Below are 24,390 nucleotides of genomic sequence, written 5' to 3'. Positions count from 1 at the left end.
TATGTGCATACTGCAAAGTGATGACGCAAAGACTGCAAAAGATTTCTATCTAACCATATCTTATCCCTTCAGTATGTCCAAGAAATTGAACATAAAAGTTACAGATGATTTCTATCTACCACTGATGCATTTTCTACTTCCAAATCACTGGGTTTAATTAGGTATAAAATATAGTTTTTCATCTGTTCTGGTGTGGCCTTCTTTCAGTTACACCAGAACACCGTTTAAGTCACTCATGGTATATTACTGTTGAACAATAAAATGGAACTTAGCATTTAATTCTTCTGCCAGTGAGATTTCATGTAATAGGTATTGTCTTGTCTCTTGTGATGGTTGCAAGTCAACCCCTAGAGGACACTGAATCTAAGCTAACACTAACTCTGAGGATGTAAGATCTGAAGAATTTAGGTGGACTGGTTTGCTAAATCACTGTTAAAAAGTCAAGGCCTGAAAAATTGTATGCAAGTACTAAAGTAGATTGATTATGCTATAGTGTTTTTTTTTTTTCTTGGTGGTCTCCTACTTAAATATTAAACATTACTGAATCCACTTAGCTTATAAAAAGTTGACAGAGTAACAGCTTGAAACACTATAGCTTCAAGGCACCAGTTCTTCCTATCATGAGAATTCGACATCAACTGAGGGGTGAAAGGCCTTTTATTTGCATAAGATAATAGTTACGTTTCTATGCAACAGCTGTGCTGTCAGTGAAAGATGCGCTCATTGTGCCAAATCCATCTCTGGAGTAACCCCATTGATTTTAAATGAGTTACTTTGGGAATAAATTGGCTGACTAGATAAAACTACAGGTCTGAGGTATTGAAATAATCGAGCAAGGTTTCCATGATCATAACATGGTAAAAAAATTGGAAAACTATTGTATAATATCATGTATTTCTGTACCTGACAGATCACAATCAATTTACCGCGAGATTTTTAAACTGTATAGCTGGATACAAGGCAAAAGTTATTGTAAAGCTTACAGATACTTTTGAGCAATATGGGAACTTTGGGTGGTTACAAAGACAGGAATATAGTATTGTTTCATTATTATGAACTTGGTGTTTTAATGATACCATAAGTCAAACAAATATGATGTTTCTCTAGGGTCAGTTTAATAATATAAAGTTCTTAAGGCCACATTAAAATTATTCTTCTTTAGACAGCAACAGTTAGGATCTGTTTATTTGCAAATGCTTGGTAATGAAATTGCCTGAAGATTTCACCTCTAGACTACAGGTTCATTTCATGCTTACATTGGCAAGTGTTAAGTGCTGTTGGCCTTTCAGGAGCCACTTTGAGTTGGTTGATTTTGGGTGAGTTCTCAATGGACAGATGATTACAGCATAGTAACTACCTCATCAGTTAACTGTTAGTAGTTATCACAAAAAGACAAAGTATTGCTTGGGTTAGAGTGACGGAGCTCCTGATCACAGTATTTGTCTATATGTAAGTTTTTACCAGTAATATAAAAGGAAGATACTAATGATAAACTGCAAACTGGAATACTGAAGAAATGTTATACACATGCATAGATTTTATGTATGCATGTTTGTATACACACACACACACATATATATAACATTAGAAGTCCTTTAGAACAAGGGGTGCAGAAGTCTCTGAAGTCTTTCTAGGTTACTAGAATAGCAAGAAGATTTTCAGTCATGACTCAAGCAATCACACTGCACAATTAGCAAAGCCCACTCTCAGTTTTTTTTCCATTCAGTTTTCAGAAGTAATGTCAACAGGAATCCCAAATCCTCTTCAGAATGCACCGTAGTGTACTTGCAAAGGAAATACCTTGTTCTTCTGGTGTCATCATTGCAATCATCTCAAATTCAAGTCTGACTGAGCAGGCTCATTATAATTCTTACCGTGTTCTCCCTTGGAGCAGCCTCTCCCGCCTCCTCCTGTACAGAACAAAACAAGAGCCACGGGGGTCCTTGGATTAAGAAAAGAAAAGGCACCCAGCACCTCCCCCCAGGAAAACTTGCACTACTATTTCATATAGTACCTTCAAACTACATACTGCTTTAAAGGACTTTCATACCACCACCAAATGAAGGTGATGGATTCACAAATACTGGTTTTCTCTTCCTGGATAGGGTTGAACAAAGAGTGGGAATGCTGGAGTGTGTGTTATTTACCTTCTGAATGTGAAAGTGTAAAGAGCATGCCAGTCTCCCCAGTGAGAGTTTCCCAAGGAGAACCACACAGTTCAGACTGCCTTATTTTTCACCTGGATAAGATTTCTCCCTTTCTTCTTACGGGGTTAACTAACATCTGAGCAACAGATAGGAAAACAAGACAGAAAGTGCCATTGGGTGAAAAGAAGCGTAGGGCAAAAAGCACAGGAAAAAAGATTGTCTTAAGTGACAAGTTTATAATCTAAATTTGATTCCTGGAAATTCAGAAGGTTTTTTGGCTATAGACCTCAGGTCTGATTCTACTATGGGTCTCTGACACATGACCCATGTAAGTATGTGGATATCTCCCACAAACCATTCCCAGTGAGTTATCTGCTTCTCACAGAGTTCGAAAAACAGGAGGCAGGACAGGGTTAACCTTTCACACTCTTCCTTCACCCCTGCAGATGGGCTGCGGTTTTGTTTTCCTGGTTAAAGGAGGGAAGCTGAGGCATACATTGTAACTCGAACTGAATACTCCTCTGCTGTAAACTGTTAGCAGCTTTCTTTGTATTTGAGGAAAACGAGCAGGAGGGAGAGGAGGATAACTGCAGATTGGGCAAGTAGTAAATGTGTGGTAAACGCACAAGGAAGACCTGAGCACCCTCCACTTTTTCTAAAGTGCCTGGGGGCTTGGCAGGGCACTGATACCCCTGAACCTCCTCCCAGCCGTCCTACCCCCTCCCCACAGCCTAACCACATCTTTCAGCCCTGCCTGGACGCCAGGTGTCTATCCGTGTCCCCCGGGAAGGGCAGGCAGGGCACAGGGACCGGGAGCCCCTGGTTGGTCGTGGTGCTCGCTTTAGGCTGGGCTGCCGGCTTTGAGCATCCCTGCCCTTCCCCTCCCCCGGTGCTGCGGAGCCTCTTGCTGCTGCCGTGCTCCTGCCATGTGCTGCTGCTAGTAGCTAGCTGAGCGTGGCTGCGGCTACCAACTCTGCCAAAGCAGCCTGCATCCTCCTGCGGAGCCGGGGACCCAGTAAGTATCGGAGGCAGCCTCGCCTCGCCTCTCCTCCCCTCCCCCCCCCCCCTTCCCCTCCCGGGGCACCCGTCGCCACCGCCGCCGCCTCACAAAGGGATTCACAGCCTCTTCCCACTCCCTTTTTAAGGCAGTGCGGAGAGGGACTCGGTGAATTCCCTTCAAAGCTATAGGGTGGCTCCCTTCTCCTTCTCCTCCCATCCTTCCTGCTTCGGCTCTTCTCAGCGAGCCAGGCTGCTGCTACACCCAGACGAGGGTGCCCAGCCTTCCCCAGCCATGCTGCTGCGGCTCGCCCCCTGTGGCTGACCTGTTACTCTCCTAGTGCTGCGGCCGAGCTGACGTGGGCTCAGTTTTGGGGTGTGTACGTGTGGGAGGTGTCCCTGGGGGTGGGCTTGGCTCGCTTCCCGAGAGCTGCCCAGCCCCGAGCCCCTCAGGTGGGTTGCAGCGGGGACCTCGCTGCCGCAGCATCTGCAGGGGATCGGGCGAGCCCAAGACCCAGCAGCACACGCTGCACAGCCCCGACCTCTCCTGCCCTTACCTTATCTTCACTCCCCCTCTCTGCTGGGGTGCCCGCACCCCTCCTCACCTCCCTCTGCAAACCCCACCGCCCCGCTCCCCTCCCCGCCCCTCCCCACTTTCTTTGATTTATTTGTGTATCGCTTGCCTTGGCAACCACCAGTTCCCCTCAGTCAAACAGCGCAGGCTCCCTATAATTTGAAATTAATTTGTTTGACTGCAGCATTGAGACAGGAAGGTCGGGAAATTTATTTAATTCTTTTTCCTCCCGTGCAAAAAGGAAGCGATGAAATTTCCAATCGAGACTCCAAGAAAACAGGTGAACTGGGATCCTCAAGGTTGGTGAATCTCTATTACTATCATTATTACAATAATAATAATTATCAGTATTATTCCTTCTGTCTCATGACTCGCAGGAGTCTATTTGACTCCAAATGGGAGGAGACGCTGGATGCTTGTCTGCCTCCCATGTGCTCTGTTCGTTCTTCCTTGCTCAGCCCTACCAAGGCATTAGAAATTGCTCCAAAGATGTGGGGTTGTGTGGGTACGTGGTTAAAACCTCATCTTGGTATAAGTTTTGCAGTTCTTTATTTGATGTCTCCCTTCCCTTCCCTCCTTTTTCTTGAGTATTTCCATGGCAAACTTGCCTGGGATGGCTGTGATCACTGGCTGAGAGCATTGTTTGTTTTATCTGTCGCTCCTTTGTTGTTTCTGGTCATCATTGTCTCTGCTAAATGGGTGGTACAGGAGTGGACACAGATGTGACAGCTTGCTAAGGGCTCCTCTATGGTAAATGCTGGCAAGCAACTGGAGCAAAATGCTGCTGCAATATAACCCATAATGTGGACAGTATAAAAACACACATTAAATAATGGAGCCCAAAGGGACCTTTTGACTTTTTACACTGTCCTATAAACAATTGCTCAGCCCAAGCAGATAGTTTGATTAACTCTGTAGTTAGGCTTGGAGTCTGTCTTGGGAACTGTTTGTGTGATGGTGGCAGAAGATTTATGCCAGTGCAGTGGTTTTCAAAAAAAAAAAAAAAAAAAAAAAATCTAAGTGTGTTTTAAAATAAACCACAGTGAAATGCTCTTTTTTTTTTTTTCTTTTCTTTTTTTCTGGGCGTGGGTGGAAGTTCATGTGCATCCTATAGAAGAAATAACTGAAAAAATCCTACTGGCAATGTGTATATTGGTGTGTCATATTTCTGTGCATTGACACAGGAGCAGAGCAACTTGGAGCCATATGCTGAGGTTTGCAGTAGAGCTGCTGGCAGCTAGTTGCTGTACAGCAGTGCTTGCAGGAAGTATGAACTGATAGCATGGGTTTTACGTATTCATCTTTATTCTGCAGGTCTGTTTTTAGTGGTCTATTTGTCTGTCACTCTCTGAGCCCTAATGTCTAAAAAAGAACAATTAGAAACATTTTCTCTTGGTGTAGAAGAAATACAGCAGAATAGACATCTTTCTGCCAAGCAGATCTGGTGTGCTGTTTGCATAGTATACGCAATTAAGCTTTAGTTTAAGCCTTACTACATCTTTAATTAGGTGAAAGCTGAAGTTGACACATCAGCCTTCCCACCCTTGGCTTCGCTGCCAATACATGGGCAGTAGCACTAACACATTTGGTTATTTCAGTAGGAGCAATGAAGTCAAAATCAGGTGTGGTAAAAATTTGCTCTTCTCAGGTGCCTTTTTGAATATGTTTTCTGTAGCTTCATTTTACTCCATTTTATGCATTGCAAAATGCCTTTTACTGCAAAAAGCCCTTCCCTCCCATCCCCTGACAATGCACACAAGGAGCTGTACTGCTGGTATTCTGTGTGCAGTCCCCCTGCTTGGCAAAAGGCTTTACAGCATATGGATCCAACAGGTGGTTGGTCACAATTTACTAATGTGTCCAGAACCACAGGGTATTCTAACAGGTTGGGGACCTCAAACCCAGCAGGCTCCCCCTCTGTCAGGCTGATTCCCTGGTAAGGACTGCAGAATCCTACCTGTTATTTTCCCTCAGTGTATAGACTTCATTAGCCAAGTAGCAAGGATGTTAATGCATAGCCAGGAAGGAAGCAAGAAATGTTAATTTCTAATTCTCTGTGGGACTCAGGAAATAGATAAAAATCAATTGAATGGAAAAAGGCAAATTGATAAGGAAAAATTGTCTAGGGTCCAATCAATACAGGAATAGTTTGATGTTACATATATAGTCTCTTTTCTGCAGGTACAGGTTTAGAAGGATGTTATGTTTTGGATACTATTTTCTTAGATCAACATTTAAAAATCTTATCAGTGAAAGGATACAAAGAGTCCTCAGTATTAAAAGCAGAACTTGTGTCCAGTGAAAGTTCACATGTTCACACTCCAGTAGCAGGCTCATTGCAATGTGTTTTGTGTGATAGTGCTCTGTTCTAGCCAGGCAGAGAACATGCAGTTTCCATGTTTCTGTCTAGCATAAATTGGGCTGACTTGTGCTAATGCTACTTGAAATGTTTCAACCAATGTTTCTTGCAAGCAAGCTAACGTTCTGAGGATAAAAGTGAGACCTATGGCATCTCAAAGATTGTTTAGGTCAGTTTAGTCAAGGCAAAATTTGCTGGATTATCTGTCTGTCCCTATCTCTCTGCCTGCCTGCCTGCCTGTCTGTCTGTCTGTCTGTCTATCTATCTATCTATCTATCTATCTATCTATCTATTCCAGAAACATTTCTAAAGCCCACAGCCCTTGTTGTGGGGATATGATTGGCTTGAGACTGATGATATGGCTAGTTTTTGATTCCAGGTCAGGATGATAGACACTGAAAGGAATTAATGCTCAAACTCTGTAATGGTGACTGTACTATATATATTTAGGTAGATAAATAGAATTTGCTGGTAGACTTCATCTCACATAAACCTGTTATTCTCACTTCACATCAGTGAAGATCAATATACCATATAAATACTTTGTGTATGGAACAAGTTTAAAGGAGTGGACTTAACATAAGAGCTCATGTGTTACAGACAGCTAATTGGACTGATTTCTAGACTGTTAGACTGGAATAAATAAGACATGGTGGTAACTGAACTGTATATACTTTTGTCCTATTGTGTAGCATCTTCACTTGTCATGGCTATGGAAATTATTTCTGCAGTCCCTGTAACTGATGAGTGCATTTTCTAGATAAACCAATTATTTCATAAACCTGGGAGTACCTAAGATTCGGGTTCCCTTAGGGAAGTCCCCTCCTATCCTAGGCACTATATAACTACATGCATTATCAAATGTCATCCCGAAAGTCATTAGGACTTGTCCCTAACATTCCAATGTGGACATTGTCCTAGAATCTCACAACAGAATGTACATAGTGTTCGTACACATTGAGTGAGTTGGTTAACAGAAGAGCGTAATCCCAAACAGTCTCCTGCAGAAGAAATGCATTCTTTCACAGAGCTGGACACTCAGTAGGAATACAGGATTTCATACTATATATCCTCACATTTGAGGGGGAAAAAAAAGAAAAAAAAGAAAAAAAAGAAAAAATTCCTGCCGTTCGTCTTACTGGTAGAATCAGCTTGGATTTATACTAGGAAAGGACATTTGATTTGCCTGTCATTGATTTTTGCTCCTCCTATTTGGTGCAATTTAGGCAATGCAATCCTCACAGTCATTAGTAGATCAGATTTTTAGTTTCATGTGTCACACAAATTCTCATCTAAACATTTTGGAATGTAAGATTGCATTTAAAACAGCATACAAAGACTCTAATTCTTGTAATTGTTTTTCTCTTCCTTCATCTCACACCCTCTTCTTGCTGTTCATTACACAGTCCTGTTGTCCATACTTAAGTTGGCTTACAAAGTCTTTCCATACATATTTTTAAGCATTCCTCATCCTGACTGAAACATCTGGATATTACAGGAATATCTTTTTTTTTTCTTCTAATTATCAGCCTAAAATTGCTGCTTCTTCCTATAAGAGGAGAGATGTGACCCTTTCCAGGATGCTCAGAAATTATCTCCAAGCATGAATGTCTTGCAGAGTGATGGTTTGATGTTTTATCCAAGGTGATGATGTTAGTAGGCAGAAAATGGAGTTCAATCTTGATCCATCATCTGTGCCTCCAGGTTTTTTGTTTTTGATTTTTTTGTACCATCATTGCAGTGATATGGATTATCAAAGCCCTTTGAATTTTCAGCTAGATGTTTATCTCAACACTGACCTTTTGGAACTCTGAAGTTTTGGTACAAGCTCAGTGTCTTTTCCCAAACAAGGTAGCTCTCTCAGTTTGAAACCCTAAAATCATGCTTTTGTTATCATCCTTACATTTTGTGTTAGTGGTCTGTGGGGAATTCAAGCCGTGATTGAGAGTCTGGAGTTTTTCTGGTTCTGCCACTGACTTATTTAACTTTCAGTAAGTCACTTACCCTTTCTTTTCCTCCTTTCTTCTCTGACTGCAAAATGGAAATATTAATATTTGTCTACTGCACAAGGGTGTTGTGAAATATAATTAACTTGTTTAGAGCAATCTCAAATTTGCTATTGAAAGCAGATCACATGTATTGCAATCAGTGCTAAAACAATTAGGAGGGAAAAAAACAGCCTGTCTTTATACACAGATCACATCACTTAAGAAATAAGGTTATCTCTGCACTCTACAACTAGAGGAAACTAGCATTACTTCCACCTCTCTGCAGACACTGAAGGCTCAATTGAGTTTCCCATTAGAGGTATATAGAGCCATTTGATAGTCCCCAGCTGCCTCTCCAGATGGGCACAAGTCTTCCAGAGGTCCTTCTGTGGGATTTCCCATTTCACGTGAGACACCTCAAGAGGAACTGGACACCTGCATTTGGAGCTGAGTCTGTGCAAATAGCAGGATTGGATCATCTCTTAATGGCTGTTGGAAGAATTCTTCAGTGTTGACTACTCAGTATAAAATTAAACTGGCTGCATAATGTTACAAACTGCTCCAGTTTCTGTTTTTTCTGCCATTTAATGTCAGAGACCTATGCAGAAAGCAAACTATTATAAAGACATAGATGAGTAGAATGAGGAATCTCATTTCTGTTCTCCCTTTTCAAGAATATATATGAAAATATGTGTTTTAATATCATGAAGTGCAGCTGTGGGCTGGACAACTTAATATTCTTCTGCACTAATAAGACATTTTTAGCAGCTCAGTGTAAGAAGACATTTCTGTGGAAAGCTGTGATGTATAAACACATAGCTCTGTTCCCAATAAATGAAGGCAGAATACTGACCATTTCCTTCTGGCATCACAAAATCATATTGGTTTTGAGTTGTCTTGGAGTTAGAAAAAGTAAGGATTCAGAAAGGCCAAATTAGTAATAAGACAGAAGTAAAAGATTTGGGCAACAGCTTTCTTATAGTAGTAACAGTAAGAAAAGACTGAACAATGGTCAAGGTAAGAAAGATGAAAAGTAAAGTATTATTATGATGCCACCTATATTGTGAGGAAGAGAACCAAGGGCACTATGATGCTATAAGTCTAGGCAGTAGAATTGTTAGCAGCTGGAGAAGTCAGAACAGAGTTATAATTTCAGTGAAGAATACCAATGCTATTTTTGCAATGTTGTACACAAGTAACCCATTAATAGGCTTTTGGGCTGAAAATTCCCTTGGGCAGGTCTTGAAAATTGATGCTACCTGAAGTGATGGAGTTTGCTCTTGGGAGAAAGATATATGATAACTGTTGTAATTGGGTAGCTTTTGGTTTAGCTTTTGTCATGTGTATGGATTTATCTAGCTAGTGTATTGACGATATCAGCTTCAGACAGAAGAGTGCATATATATTTCGATACAATATAAGTCTTACTCTCACGATTTAAACCAGAGATAGGGTTTTGCTGCTCCAGTACAAGCAATATGAGTTCTTCACTTTAAAGTATCAGAACTTTGTTGTTCCCATGAATTAAAAGTAAAAAAGTGCCTGAAAGAGAGAAGAAAAACAAAAAAATGGATAATATTACAGATGGAAATGTGCTCTAAGATGAACCTGCTGACTTTAAAAATAACCAGCCATTCAGTTCTCACCAGTTAATCCAATGAGATAAAACAGCAAATGAGAACAAAACCCATCATATACTCTATTCTTTTTGTTCCATGTTCCACTGTTTTTTGTTTTGTTTTGTTCTTGCTATTTTTTTTTCTGGGCTGCTTTTTACATTTTCAGTTAAATATCAATTCAGATCATTTAAATAAACTGATGTTTAAAAAGTGAACTATGATGATTCTCTTACAATGTTAATGAAACATGTTTTTAGAGAATATTTTCTTGGTCTGAGAATGCTGAAACCAAGAATTCAGATTTCATCTTTAACTGATAAAAAAATTACCATACTATTATAAATGTTATTACTGACAAAGGTTTTGAGGAGAATACCAAATACATGTATCAATATGTGTTAGTCAGGTGTTCCCAAATACAAACTTAGGAAATCACTGTTAAGATTTTGAAGTTAGAGTACAGATTTTGGTTTGGATAAATCTTGGTGTGAGAGGTGAAAATGAAAGCCAGTAGTGAGATAGAATCTGCTATCAAAATTTGTATAGACAGTAAATAGTTTCACTACTAATGGGTAACAAAAGTTAACATCTTAAAAATCATCTTCTTATTAAACAATGCAAGTTATTTTGGCATCACTATCCTACAGAATCATCACAGTGTTTCAAGCATCAGGCTTTGAGTATCTAGATTTGTTATAGCCATATGTTCATATCTCAGCAGGACTGACTCATCTTTCTGTGGAGAAAGAAACAACATGTTGGTGACTTTACTGGATGAGGATTTTGGATTTTGGTATTATAAACTTGCACCACTGAGATTCTTAAGTTTCAGTAATACGTTGTTAAAGGCTGCTTGCGTTATTCCTCTGTTACTCTGTGCTGTCATATAATAGTATTGGCATGATTTGAAAATAGCAAATACACACTGACAGATTGTCTATGTTTTTAATACTTTCACATTTAGTATTTCATTTTAAAGAAAAAAAAGTGTCTAGTTACTAAGGTGAAAAAAAAATCAAAGAAAGAACGACAAAAGAAATGGTACTGTGGAAACTCCCAGGTAATATGAAGGAAGTGGTTCACATATTTCAGAGACATTCTTCTAGATTAACTCAAATCCGTCACTGGTTTCTTAAATGTTAGGACTGCTAAAAGCAGCAACATTGTGGTAGGCAAAGAAAGAACACCAGAGCTACCTCTTTGTGATGCCAGAGCCACCATAATCATTATCTTCTTTGAGAAGCAGAGTTCATTACTCGGTTATAATGATATACTGACACATAACTTTGGTTTCTCGTTGCCAACAGACATTATTTGTTGGTTCCAATTTCTAAGAATAAATATCTGCTGCCATTTAATGGACAGTAAGGCAACAGAAATATTTACATAGGATAGGTATGCATGCTAATGGGCCGAAGGGCCATCTCTGTCTTTCTAGAGCAGCAACTTAAGGTGAAGTAGAATGTCCTAGGACCCCACAGTAGATACTAGGTAATATGAGTGAGCAACTGAGTTATGCCGTGTGGATGTGACTTAATTTGAACATAAAACATCTAAATATAGGTAGGTATTCATATGAAATGCAGAAGCATTTCAGTGAAAGGATCTGCTATAATCAGAGGAACTACAGTCACATGTGGTCAGTGGAGCCTGGAGAACTTTCAGGAGTCTGGTTTAGGGTGAACAGAATAACTCTCTGGGATGCACTCACCAATATGGCTACATCTGTATTGACTCTAACGAGTTATATTCCAAGATAGAACAAATGAAAGAGTTGATGAATTTTTTGTATTTGTATTTTGAACTTTAGCCCAAATGGCTTTGGGTACCTGCTCACTAGCAGGATTTAGAGGACACCATTCTTTCCTGGTGGATTCATTCTCAAATTGCCTGGGCTTTGGGGTCATGAGGGGTTATACAGTCATTCCTAGTACATCTCTGCCAGAAGCTGTAAATTACTATTCTGAGCTCGGCATTATTAGTGGTTATTTCATTTGCTACCACCAGCTCTGAGTACAGAATGAGGTCATATTCACCTACTATTACATTGTACAGGCGTACTTTTCTTAGATGAAGCTTAATTTGGGGCAAAGCTGACTAAGGGGACACAGCTGTCTCCTTCTTAAGTTTGATATCCGAATGCATGTAGCTGTGTGTCAGTGATGCAGTATGACAACACTGCAAAGCACTATTAGATTCTAGAAACTATTCCATATCAGCAGATACCACCCTTATGTGGCTATGAAATTTTATCATAGTTCAAATTGCAACTGTTTCTATACTCTTATCAGAATAGAAGTTGAGCATGAGGCAAGAAAAGTTTCACATAATTTGTTTGTTGTAGCAGTCTCCTTATCTAAGATATCCTGAATTGTATAACATATAGCAGCTCTGAAGCCAGCTTTGTGCAGCCAGGATCAGCCTGGTGTTGACCTGGAGCTCTGTGTGCCCGACTGGTGGCACTGTTCATCTGTTCTGCTTGTGATTTGCTGCCAGGTGCAGGATAATGAGTCTGGAGTCACCACGACCTACTTTTGCTTACCTGAGCTCTCTGACTCAGTTACTTTCTAATAATTGTCCTGTGAGCAAATAGGACAGGTAAACCATTCTGACTGCAGCATCTTCACCAATGCAACTTAACACACCAAAAGCAGAAATGAAATATGTGTACATTATAAGGAATCTAGAATAAGAGAAAATAAAAATGTCTGTGCTGAAGAAGTGCATTTCAAACAGCAACTTCCTCTTGCTTGTGAAATCTCTTTTCTGCACAAAGTCATTTTGTAATATCTAGCTTATGTGTATTCTTTCTCCTGTTTTCAAAGCACAGTAAAGCCTTCATTCATTTCAACTAAGACTAAGTTACTGTGTACAGGAACCTAGCAATAACTAGTACAGAACCTCAGTGTATATAAATAGTGTATCTCCAGTGAACTAAACAATAGCCCAATGGATGTGCTTCTTATGAGATTTCTGACCATTACCATACTGCCATTGTATATTACCATAGATGAAAAATCTACTTCTATTGCTGTTGCCCAGAAAAAAATGAGAAACAATCATTTCATTGAAGTAGTGAATCATTACTCAATTTTGTTAGAATTCACATTATTTTTCTATAAATTTAAGTCATTATCCAGACTGGGGAAACCACCAATAGACTGATGCAGGAGTTCTTGTTTTTACAGAGGAGCATCAGTTTGAGCTCTTTAGGTATGGTCAGTAATGGTCAGTATGTGCTGATACATCTCAAAGGATAAGTCAAGAAACCTCTGAAGGTGCTCACACTCATCATGCATGTGTTTTTCTGATCTTGTTATATATGAAAGGTCTGTTCTTTTTCTGTTAATGTGAGACTGCTGCAGCAAATGTACTGCCCTGGCTAAATATTGTATTGGTATCTTACATTTCCAGCTTACACTACATATCTGGTGCCACTAAAGTTCCTCTTTGCATGACTGTGAGGCAGCAAAGAGATTCCTTCACTCCACTGCTATGCCATGCCACTAGCAGACAGCTGTCATCAATCACATTTCAAATATAGATTAGGTAGTTTCCTACACAGGACAGAATGGAGCACTGGAGCTTTATTTTGTTTGTTGTCTCCACTACTTCCCACCAGGTTTCTATAGGTAACAATGTTCTTCCCTTTATACACAAGATAAAAATTTCCTTCACTGGTTGGTCTGACCACGAGACCATTTGCTGGATTTCTTGTGTGAAATACTGAGACAGGATATTTGGAAGATTCCAGTACAGCTTCTCCAGCAGCAGGACACCAGCTAAAACCCTGAACCTACATCACTGTATGAGTACTTAGAAAACTTTGAAATCTTGTTGTGGGACATCCTGACTCTTCCTAATTGTTGCTGGAATTCTGAAACACTTCCTGGAGAGATAAATGTAGTTAACTTATTTTACCTAATGGCATGGCATGATGAAATGATAATTTTTTTTAAACTAGTCTTTAAAAGGAGGATTGTGGGTAAGCAGCAGCATCGCTGCTTCAATGAGTCTGTTGTTCCTGCAGGATGAATTCTGCAGAGGACCAGAAAGCAGCTGCTTATTCCTTGATGCTTGCACTTGAGGCTTGTGACATACTGACAAGAAAGCAGATTTTCTAAATATTGCCTAATAAGGCAAAACAATGGTGTACTCATCCCTTCTGACAGGAACTCTTTCTCACAAAGTCATCACTATGCCCAAAGATCTTGAGCCAAAAGCACTTGCTTCCGATTTGGCTCTTGACAGAGCAGATCCTCAGGGACTAGTGCTCCCAGTTTTAGCATGAACAAGAAATATCAGTCTAATGCTACGGAAAGAGGTTTTAGCAATGATCTATTAGTTTTTGCTTTATTTTAGAAAGCAAAAGGTGAGGATTTTTGTTGGGTTTCTCTGTATTCACTTTCTCTAAAAATAGCCTCATAAACCTGATGATAGTAGCACTGCTGCCAGTGAGCATGTTGGAACAAACACAGTCACTGGTCTTAAAGCAGAGGGATTCCGTATTTGGGGCTTGCCCCTGCCAATCACTTCTAACCTCCCCTCAACTCTTTCTACTCCTCAACACAGTGCACTTCTACTCCATTTTCCATTTTCCAGTACGTGAAGTGCCTTGCCAGGGAGTTCACTGATGCATCCCATCACTTGTGGCTTGGCTCCTTGCTCTGGCTCAAGTGTCAGAGGCAATGGAGGGGGCAGCTGAGAGCAGAGCTGCGGGAAGAGGAACCATGCAGCAAGATGCAGGTATGCTGCTTCCCATGCTGCCAGCAGGACTGCAGAGAAATGAGAGACAAGAACAGATGTGTGTATTTGGAGGAGGGCAGTGTGGAAGAGAGGTCAGAAAAGAGAAAGCAAAACAGGGGAAACAAAATTCGAACTGCCCTCCAGCAGTGTGCAATCTCACTCCAGCACAAGACAAATCTCTCTCAAGTGCTCATCTGGACTTGGCAGCTCTGTAAGTAGTGCTACGAATGGTGTCAGTAGCAGCGCATCTTCATGTTAATGCCAATAAATGTTAGCTAGGAACCCCCTGAGGATTCTTGTCCTGAAGTCAAGCTAGAAAGAAAAAAGCAAATATGCTTCAGCTGTTGCTGGAGTTCACACCCTGTCCTGTACCCCATCCTTTTGACCAGTCACGTATGTCTTAGAAATGTGCAGTGCCTGGGAGTAGTGGGAGAGTGGGAGAAGTATCCCAGAATACCACGATTCTGGCTTTGGCAGAAATATATATATATTTTATATATATATTTTTTAATGTCAGTGCATAAGTTCTGGCTGATACTTGCACAAACCAGTCTTGGGTGTCCTCTTATTTTCCTGCAATTTGCATTGCCTCAGTATGCAGGAGTGCTAGGGCTGTGTTTGCAACAGAGTAAGAGTAAGACTTGGACAGTCCATTTTAGGTTTTTGTGGGCAGGCTCTGACTGCAGTTCTGAAGGCAGAGAGTCAGGGTCAGAATCCATCTGAATATTCTTGTAAATAGTCGGCAAGGGCAGCTCACAAAAGGAGTATTGTCTTTTTCTTTTACGACTAACAACACAAAGGAATATAATTTGTGGTTATCTATTAATCTTGTAATAGACAGACCAGTATTTTTTATGTATAAAGAGTGGAAAGGAGCTTGTCCCTTAAAAGAACTTGACGACTTGCTAATACACTGATGACAATTAATTGTCATACTTGCTTGATGCACTTATGACAAAGACCATGTTTTAATCAACTCCTTAAATTACTCTTGAAATCATTTGCTAAAATCTTTGTGACATTATTTACATGAGACAAAGAGTGAATACATGCAGTATCAGTTTTTTCTCAGTGTCATGGGAGGTTATGTATTGTAAGTAAAATACTTTGAGATATGTAGATAATAATGAAAGACTGTTAGACTTTTGGCATGACTGGTGCGAAGATGAATGCTGAAATGCATTTGACTATTTTTCACGGAGGGGAAGGGAAAGAATTTCAACAGCGTTTTCCTGTTGTGAGTCAGGAGTAGAATACTGAAATGCATTTTTTGAAAGTTTTTATACCCTTAACATTTTACCTGTTTGTTTACATGTCCTGGATGATAAATACAGTCTACAACATTAGGCTGTTGTCCTAATTTATCCTTCACTGGTAGCTTTTCTTCTTGGGTCTACATGGGAATGCAGGGCACAAACTGAAAATATAGGCCTAAATGGTTTCTGACAGATGATTGCCTGTCCAATTAGAAACTTTCAGTGAAGGAGATATCACTCAACAGGTGTTCCCATGTTCAGCTATCCTTGCAGATGGGTTTTCTCCTAATACACAATCCAATAATTCCTTGGAAAATGGAATTTATTTCCTTGGAAATGAACTAAGCAGTTATTACTTGTAAAGGATTTAGGGAAGAATTCTTCACTGTTTTTTTTTTTTTGTTGTTGTTGTTAGTCAGTGCTTATTTTTGTTTGTGAACTACGCTATGCATTTTCACACTTGGTCTAAATGATATTTTCATTGACATTAAAATGATACTTGAGAATATTGCAATGAAAATCTAAGTGGAATGTTGACAAAATGATAATTGGCCTTTTTTTTTTTCTTTTTGTTTTTCTTTTTTTTTTTTTTCATGGAAAAATGATATTTGGATATGCGATAGTATTTGATTTACTGTTTTTCAAACCAAGATACTAGATTGGCCAAACAGGCTGAAGTAAGACACAGGTATTTCCTGCATTCTTTGAACATGAAGAGTCATCTGCCATCTGTAGTTTGCTAATCCATTTTCTCCTTTTCTTGTCCTGCACGCCTAATACTAGGTTACAATGAATCATGTTGGTATTTTATTACCGTTTAATACTTTAGTGATAAATGCAACAGAGAAACATGCTGAATAGAACAGCCTTTCCTCTGCCATTCAAAGACTGCTTTCCTTTTCTGAAGAAAGAAAAACATAACTTCATGTCCACTGGTTGCTAAATATACCTATGATGAAAGTTTGTGCTGTAGACAAAAAAAGACTCGAAGCTAAAGAGTTAAAGTATGACTGTGTCCATCTCCCATTGCCTTCCCCCCATCCCCCAACCCCTCATCCCCTGCTTTATGGTAGGTTATAAGAAGAGCTTTTTTGAGAAACACATCATCATGCTATGAAATCTACCTGGCTTTTTGTGGCTTAAAACAGTTTTCTGTGCAAGTCTTAATAAAAATTGGATCACTCTGCAAGAAGGAGCCTAGAAGTACTTTTGAACTCCTCACATTTAGGATCAAGGAAAAATATTGTCATCTATCATTGGATTTTTACATAATATAACAGAAAGTGGTATATGGTAATGCACTGATATCTGGAATAGATTCAGGAGAGTGGCAATCCTATTCTAAATTCTGCTGATGTCTGAACCATATTTCGAAGAATTTATGAAATAATTATAATATGCAATGATTAATCAGAACCTATACAAATATAATTTAAGTTTGAATTTGTTGACTAAGTGAGCTTTTTGATTTATTTTTTTTGGTGGTTAAGAGCACTGGGATTTTCATTCTGCAGATTTTTTTTTTTTTCCTAAGAAACCTTTGTGAAATTTTCATTTCCTTATTTTGAAGAACCTTTTGAGTTGGGTGCATGAACTACTATTCTTCTGTGCTTTAAAGAATTTACACATATAAATGGCAGGACCATTTATACTTATTGTATTACAGAAATACAATAAGTATAAAAATGGTATTCAGACCCTCCTCTCTCTCACTACATTTTCTGACTAAAATTCAGCTAGCTTGTACATTCTTTTGTATCGCTTTAGGGAGGCTAGGTTCAGAATTGCTGAAGTGAAATGATGGAATACCAGAAAGTCTTTCAACACCCTCACAAAATCTGTTGAAATCAATGAAAAAAGACATAGCATAGCTCAGGAGAATAGTAATTGCAGAGACTCTCTAATCTTTTGCATGCTTGTTAAACTAATCACAACTAGATTAGTTAATAATACAGTTGGTCAAGTTTACACTGCACCCCATTTCTAGCTATTTAACATTTGCAAACAAATGATGATTTTCTTTTCTTTTCTTTTTTTTTAAATTGCCAAAGAAATCAAATTGTATTGCTGTTTTTACGTGGTTAGTTAAGGGTGTACACAACTGCTGCCAGCATGAAATATTTAATGAATTTGACATTTAGCTTTATGTGAAAATGTGTGCTGCTAACATCTACTTTCTCAAATGTGTATAGAAAATGAGTAAAATAAAAAGCTTATGTGTGAGAAGAAAAATGAGAATGAAAGGTGATAAAAAGTGAAAAAAATCAAATCAACTCAATAGGACAAATGAATGTTTTTGTTCTATATTGACTCAGCTCCAGTATTTAATGACAAGAAGGCATTGCTGTTGGATGGCTGCTTGCTTTCGCTCTTTCTTTCTCATGCTCATCACAGTAGTTCAAGTCTTGATCTATACATTGATATTTTTAGAGTGTGAGGGTAATGGACTGATGACTCCCCCCCCCCAAAATCCATATGCAAACCGTGATTGATGGGACTTAGAGGAAAAAAAAAAAGTGCTGAATGATACACATCGACTCATGTCCTCAGCTCTGTTGTCCTTTGTCCAAGCTGGCTGTGGTGGGTTGACCTGGGCTGGCTGCAAGATGCCCACCCAGCTGTTCCTTCACTCCCCTCCTCAAAAGGACATGGGGAGAAAATAAGATGGAAAATCTTGTGGACCAAGATAAAGACAGGGAGATTGCTTAGCTGTTTCTGGTACAAACAAGGCAGATTGACTCGTGGAAAATTAATTTAGTTTGTTACTGATTAAAATTGATAAAATGATGAGAAACAAAGACAAAGGTTAAAATGCCTTCCCATCTCCTTTTTTTTTTTTTTTTCCCCTTTATTTTTTTTCCTTTCCACTAGGTTCAGCTTCCCTACTTCTTCTCCAATTCCTCTTCCTTCTTCCCATCCTGAGTGGTGCAGGTAGATGGAGAGCAGAGGCTGTGGTGAGATCACAACGTTCCTCTGTGCTTCTGCTTTCCCCTTGATCCATCATGGGCTTTCGCTGTGGGTGCAATCCTTCAGATAAATTTGCTCAGAGTGGGCTCTCCAGGGGCTGAAGTTCTTCAGAAAATACCCACTTGCTCTGGAGCAGAGTTCTCCACAAATTGCTACGTGGATCTCTGGTCCAGCAGAGTCATCTCCAGGAGCTGCATGGAAAGGCATGGATTCATTCAAAACTTCCATGAGCTGCAGAGGTGTCTCTCCTCCAGCATGTGGAGATCATCTTCGTCTCCTTCTCTGACCTTGCTGTCTGCTTGATATTTTCTCACACATTTTTTACTCACTTTGCCATTTTTTTATATACATTTTCAAAGAGACTCCACCAGCTTCAGTTGATGGGCTTGCTATGTCCTGCACTGGATCTGCTGTGGACCTGGCTGGAACCAGCTGTGCCTAGCACAGGGCAGGCCTGTAGCCTACCTGCTGCTAACACCTTGCCACATAAATCCAGTACATTATCATAGAGATCAGTACTTGGTTTTAGTTGGGCAGCTTGCTGCACAACTGTATAGAAGCAGCAATACTCTGTTAGTATGGACAGGAGAAACTGGAAAAGACACCCATAAAATTTGTCCCTTGGAAAAACCTGTTATCAAATAGGTGCAATAGCATCTTTCAGTGGAAGGCAAAATTCATTCTTATGAGTTGCTGCATAGAGAATTTTCATGTTTGCCTCTAAAGAAACTCCCTGGGAATGACATAGACACTTAAATTCCGCTAATCCTTCTGATCTCCAGTGTGCAGTGTGCCAGCATCACTGCTCTTTGAAGACTCTTTGGATAGTTGGGATAGCTACAAAAGGAGAGATTTTAACTCAAACAATTTTGGCTGTTTAAGTTTTTTTCTTGGTTTTTTTTTTTTTTTTTTTTTGAACTACAGTTTTTCTAATGAAGAAGAATATAAGCCACATTATAAATCAGTGGTGCTTTCTTGTTTTCTCATAAAAATTGCATTCCAAATCAATTAAGCAGTGGGGACAGTCCAAGAGCTATTAATTAGTACATATCAGTTATAACAAATAAAGCAGATTTATGTAGATTTCTTTGGAAACTTACCAAGAATCATAATTTCAAGCATTGGCTGGGAATTTATGACAAATAATTCAAAAACTGCAGAAGCCCTTTTACATGACATTTTCCCCACTACTGCTGCTGCCAGAGATTGCGAGGCACTGGTTAGACATGATTCCCTCTAGTACATATTACTGACATTTCTCTCCCTACGAACAGAGAGAACTCAGTGTATGAACTTTTTCAGTATTTCAGTAGTGTTACATTGTAATAGGATGAAATGCTGACTGTATGCCTCATGCAGTTTATAACCTATCATACTCCTTTCATCTTCTCCCTGCACCGCTTTGGGACAAGAGCAATTGGGAGTGAACAGTGCTTCTTTCAGTCTCCATTCAGTCTTTTTGTTTTAATGTTAGTTGCCCTTTCTGCCTTTACCTGTCTCTCTTTCCATACTTAGCTGAGTGCCTTGCTACTGATGACTGCGTTTGCAGCAGGCTGCTGAGATGTTGCTGAAGTCAGCAGCACTAATACTGCATTAGAGGTCCCACTTCAGGGAAAACAATGTTAGATTTAACCAGTGGGGTACTGCTGCAGTGAAAAGCTGTACGCTCAGAGGCACTGTGCATTTTCCAAGCTAACAATATGCCAAGCTTTGCTTTCATGAGCAGTAAAATGTAATAGTAATGCTTCTCACTTTAACAGCAGTTTCCAGCAAAGTGCTGTACAAACAGGAGAGTGAAATTCCCCTTGTGTCGAAAGCTAGACGCAACTCTCACTGCTCAAATCTTGTGGTTGAGCCCCCTGGGGATGTTCAAAAGGGACCAGAGCCAAAACAGCTTCAAACACAGTGACACTGAGAGCAGTTTTCTTGTGACTGTATGGATGCAGCAACCACCAGACAACAGCGCTTGTTATTATGCCCAAGTCCAGAACAACAACCACAGGGATACTCATGTTCTGCCCCATGTGTAATTGTAGCCTGCAGGCAGGATTTTGTCTCCCATTCCTTGATCACAGCTGGAATGTTACCTGTCAATTAGCCCACATCATGCAAAGATGCTGCACAGACACAAAAGCAGACACAATCATGGTCTACTGGGATTTTTGCTCTAAAAGCCAGATTTTCTAAACTAGAGACAGATTTTCTATTGTCCTGTGTGTAAAAATCTGTACATTTATTGTGTTGGTTGAATGGATGCTCTCTACATTACAAAACATGTTTAAAGAAAAACACACACAGCAGAGATGAAGAAGGGAAGGAGGAGGCTGAAATAGCAAGCAAAGCAGCTGGCCTGGAAATGATTAGCCACGTCCTCATAATGCAAAAATTTAATGGCTTAATGATTTTTTTGTTACACATGTCCAGAAACTTCTATTTTTCATTACCTTCCTCATGCATATAGCAACCCTCCTGCTTACTTTCTGACACATAAATTCCTACTCTCCATAAACCCTCATGTGTTTTCTGCTTGTGACATATTCATGAGAAGTGCATATGGATGATAGCTTAATATGCTGATAGCCTCATCTCTTCCTCTGGCATACCCCTTGTCCTTGCTCTGGCTTCCAGGCACAGCCTTGTGATCTTAACCCAAGCAGCCAGCAGCTGAAATCACTTCAGGGAGGTGGGGGAGGTTGTGAGATTTGAATGAAATACTTGCACACCCCTCTCCCTCAGAAGCTTCTCTTTGGAGATGAGCCATAGCCTAAGAGCTCAAGATTATATGTCATCCACTGGCGGGCTATGCTTCTTCCTGCCTTTCCATGCTGGTTCATCAGGAAGCTTCTGATGCTAACTGCAGCTTGTGGCCATTTCAGAAGAGTGGTGGTAGGGGAGGGGCAAGCAACGATAATACTCTGGACAGTGAAATGAAATAAATGAAGCTCCTGAAAGGACACTGCAAAAAATACATCCTTTAGAGTCCCTCCATCCCCCCATTTCCTTACTATCAATTTTATAAAAAGTAGGTTATCCTATTTTTAGTGACTAGTTCAGAGAAGCTGAACTGGATTTGGCTAGCGTGTCACAGACTTTTCTGAGCCCTGAAGCCTCCCCAGGTCTTTGCTGAAACTTCACACACTTGGCAAAATATCATATTTCTAAGTGGAGGCAATGCTGTCTCCTTCAGCAGTGCTAAAGAATGTACAAGTACTGATAACCCAGCATAGGATCTTGTGAAAGCAGTTGGAAGCATGACTTCATCATGAATTTTCTCTGAAATGGATCTGCATGATCACATCCCTCTATAATTCAAATTCAACTTCCAGTTTTAAGACAAAGATAAGGAAGACTCCGTGGGAAATTTTGACTGCACGATTATGTAAAAATTTGAAGAAAGCATTTCTTTTTTACTAAAAAAACCCTTCCCATCCTATGTGGATTTTGGAGAAAATACAGGTATTTACCTTAAGATGCACATCAAAGAATATTTTTACTTGAACTGAAAGTACTTTATTGTCTCCCTTGTCTGGATCCACTAAAACGAGGGCTGAAATGTCCAGCAGTACATCTCAGAAATGTTGGCTGCCTGCAGAGAAGTATTGTAAGCTATGAGCCTAGTTTTAGTTCACTGAGTGTACCTCCTGGTCTGCTGGAAATCTACAGGCTTTCTACTCCTTCATTTTGGATTGACTCGTGTATTAAACTCAAAGCCAGCTACAGGGTTTATGAATGCCTAAGTCTATACATCCTCCATCTGTTTCTTTGCTGAATCCTATGAAGTCAATGTTTGCATCAGGTGTGTCAAAAATACTCTATTATGCTTTTATGATAGTATGCACACGTTCCAGTGTGTTCATGCCACATTGGATCATGGAAGAAAATAAAAGCACTATATAAGACATTCAATTAAAATTGACCTACATTTTTTCACAGATAAATTTTGTAACAGGAACACCACAGAAAAGAGTCCATACTTTTAAAAAGATAATGTTTTTTTTTTAAAGCTATTGAGAAACACCTCTAAAACCAGATTTCTTCAGTGTCTAGTGTGTTCTTAGTATATTGGATAGGGTAGTTATCTATATGTGGGTCAGTGTATCAAAGCCACACTTATGCTTTCATACTTAAAAGGCATCTGGACCTCCTCTCAGCGGTTTGGTACTTGTTTGATGCCACCCATTTGAGGCAGTTGTACTTTGAACCTCTCTGTCTGGAGATGTTCCCTTTAAAATAGAACTATTTTCACAGACTTGTAGCAGGTTATTTGGCTCACCCTGCTGCTGCAAAGCAAGGCCAGCTATACCTAGCTATTTTTGACAGATGCTTGTCTAACCTGTTCTTAGAAACATCAATCTCTCTATGCATTATATTCCAGGACCTTAAAACCACTAGAGCCCTCCATTACAGTGCCCAATCTCAGTCTCCCTTGCTGCAGTGTTAACAATTTTTTAATGTTGATTATGTTGGAAATGGTGGTGATTCATCAATGTAGCATTACCAAATTCAGGCATTCAGAAATTGTGAGGAAAGATCTAAAATTCATATGGTAGTTATGAAGAAGTACAACTTGAGTCTTTTTCTACCATCCAGCTTCTGACTGTTGCTTACAAATCCTTCTCCTCAGCTGTGCTGATAAAGCTGAGGTTTGCATGGCACTTGCTTGCCAAAGCTGTGGTTTAAAGACAGTGGCAGATTAGCACTGTCCCCTGATAAATTTTGAGAATTGACAGGAAATAGAAGAGCTTTTCTTGATCATTGGGTCATTTTATAATGGGCTGGAACAGGATTTTACCTCTGCAGAATATGCCTTAGGGAATAATATTTTTTAAATATCTAGACGATGCCACTGTCTTTGTGGAAATAAAAGCTTTCCGACAACTGAATCTTTTCTAGGCATCACATGTCCTGGTCATGGCATGTTTTTGCTTCTGCAATGAGAAGAAAATCTTCTAATTTAGATGATCAAACTCTTGAAGGTTTAATTTGCAGCCACAAACAAATGATTAAAGCAAAGCGGGTATGCAATATCAGAAACAATTCTTAACTCAAAGCGATGTCTCATGATGTGCTGCTTCAATAACAATGTCTTACGCTACAGGATTTTGCTTTGCCCCAGTCTCCTGATGGTCAGTGGGCAAGAGCTTCTTTGATTCCTTTATTATCACACGTATTAGCAGAAATCTTAAGTTTTTCAGTGGCTCACTTTACCAATGGAGAGCTTGGCTGCCTTGTCCAGAAAAGGTGTCAAATGCAGGCAGTGGTGTTCTTAGGGGTGAACAACTCTTCAGATGCTAACTTTTAATTTGATCTGTAATGCCAGCATCTTCCCTTGTTTTATTTTGAAATTTATCCAGGGCTTTCTCTCACTGGTTAAGGACTGTGTCATAATACTGGTGTTTTCCTTTGAAAAAGGAAAGGTATCCTTTCCTTTCAGGCTACTTGTCTATCAGTTTAGTGCATGCACATGACTGGAGGTTTATCATTGTTTCTAATGAGGCAGACTAACTCTTCTTTGACATGATTTAAAAAACATGAAAGGACTCTGTTCTGGGCAAAGCCAGTCTGAACAGCAGCTTGTTTTTAAAAACATGGATTAATAAAACAGATACTGTTCTACATTTATTGCAATTGAATCCTCTTCTCTTGTACTTTTGGTTTGTAACATAATCAAATCACAGAATATTAGAGAAACTTGCAACATGTAGGAAATGAATTCCTTTATTTGCATGCAGTGAACC

At 39.6% G+C, this 24,390-nt stretch overlaps 1 protein-coding gene across 4 annotated transcripts in view; it reads left to right on the top strand.

The window, feature by feature from the left end:
* Positions 1–24,390, top strand: part of KCNK10 (potassium two pore domain channel subfamily K member 10) — a 73,686-nt gene that overhangs the window by 13,361 nt on the left and 35,935 nt on the right. The window contains exons 1-2 of one of the 4 annotated variants that reach the window (XM_004941854.5): positions 3,078–3,162; positions 3,959–4,016. The exons of 1 other annotated variant lie outside the window; for it this stretch is intronic. In XM_004941854.5, the coding sequence (XP_004941911.1) occupies positions 3,965–4,016 (52 nt within the window). In that variant the 5' untranslated portion in view covers positions 3,078–3,162; positions 3,959–3,964. Of the gene's footprint in view, positions 1–3,077; positions 3,163–3,375; positions 3,597–3,958; positions 4,017–24,390 lie in introns of those variants that run through there. 2 more of the 4 variants (XM_040701568.2, XM_046942407.1) reach the window with 2 other exon arrangements.

This window comes from Gallus gallus, chromosome 5 (genome assembly GCF_016699485.2).
Source record: "Gallus gallus isolate bGalGal1 chromosome 5, bGalGal1.mat.broiler.GRCg7b, whole genome shotgun sequence".
NCBI lineage: Eukaryota > Metazoa > Chordata > Aves > Galliformes > Phasianidae > Gallus > Gallus gallus.
This window is presented reverse-complemented; position numbering and strand designations above follow the sequence as displayed.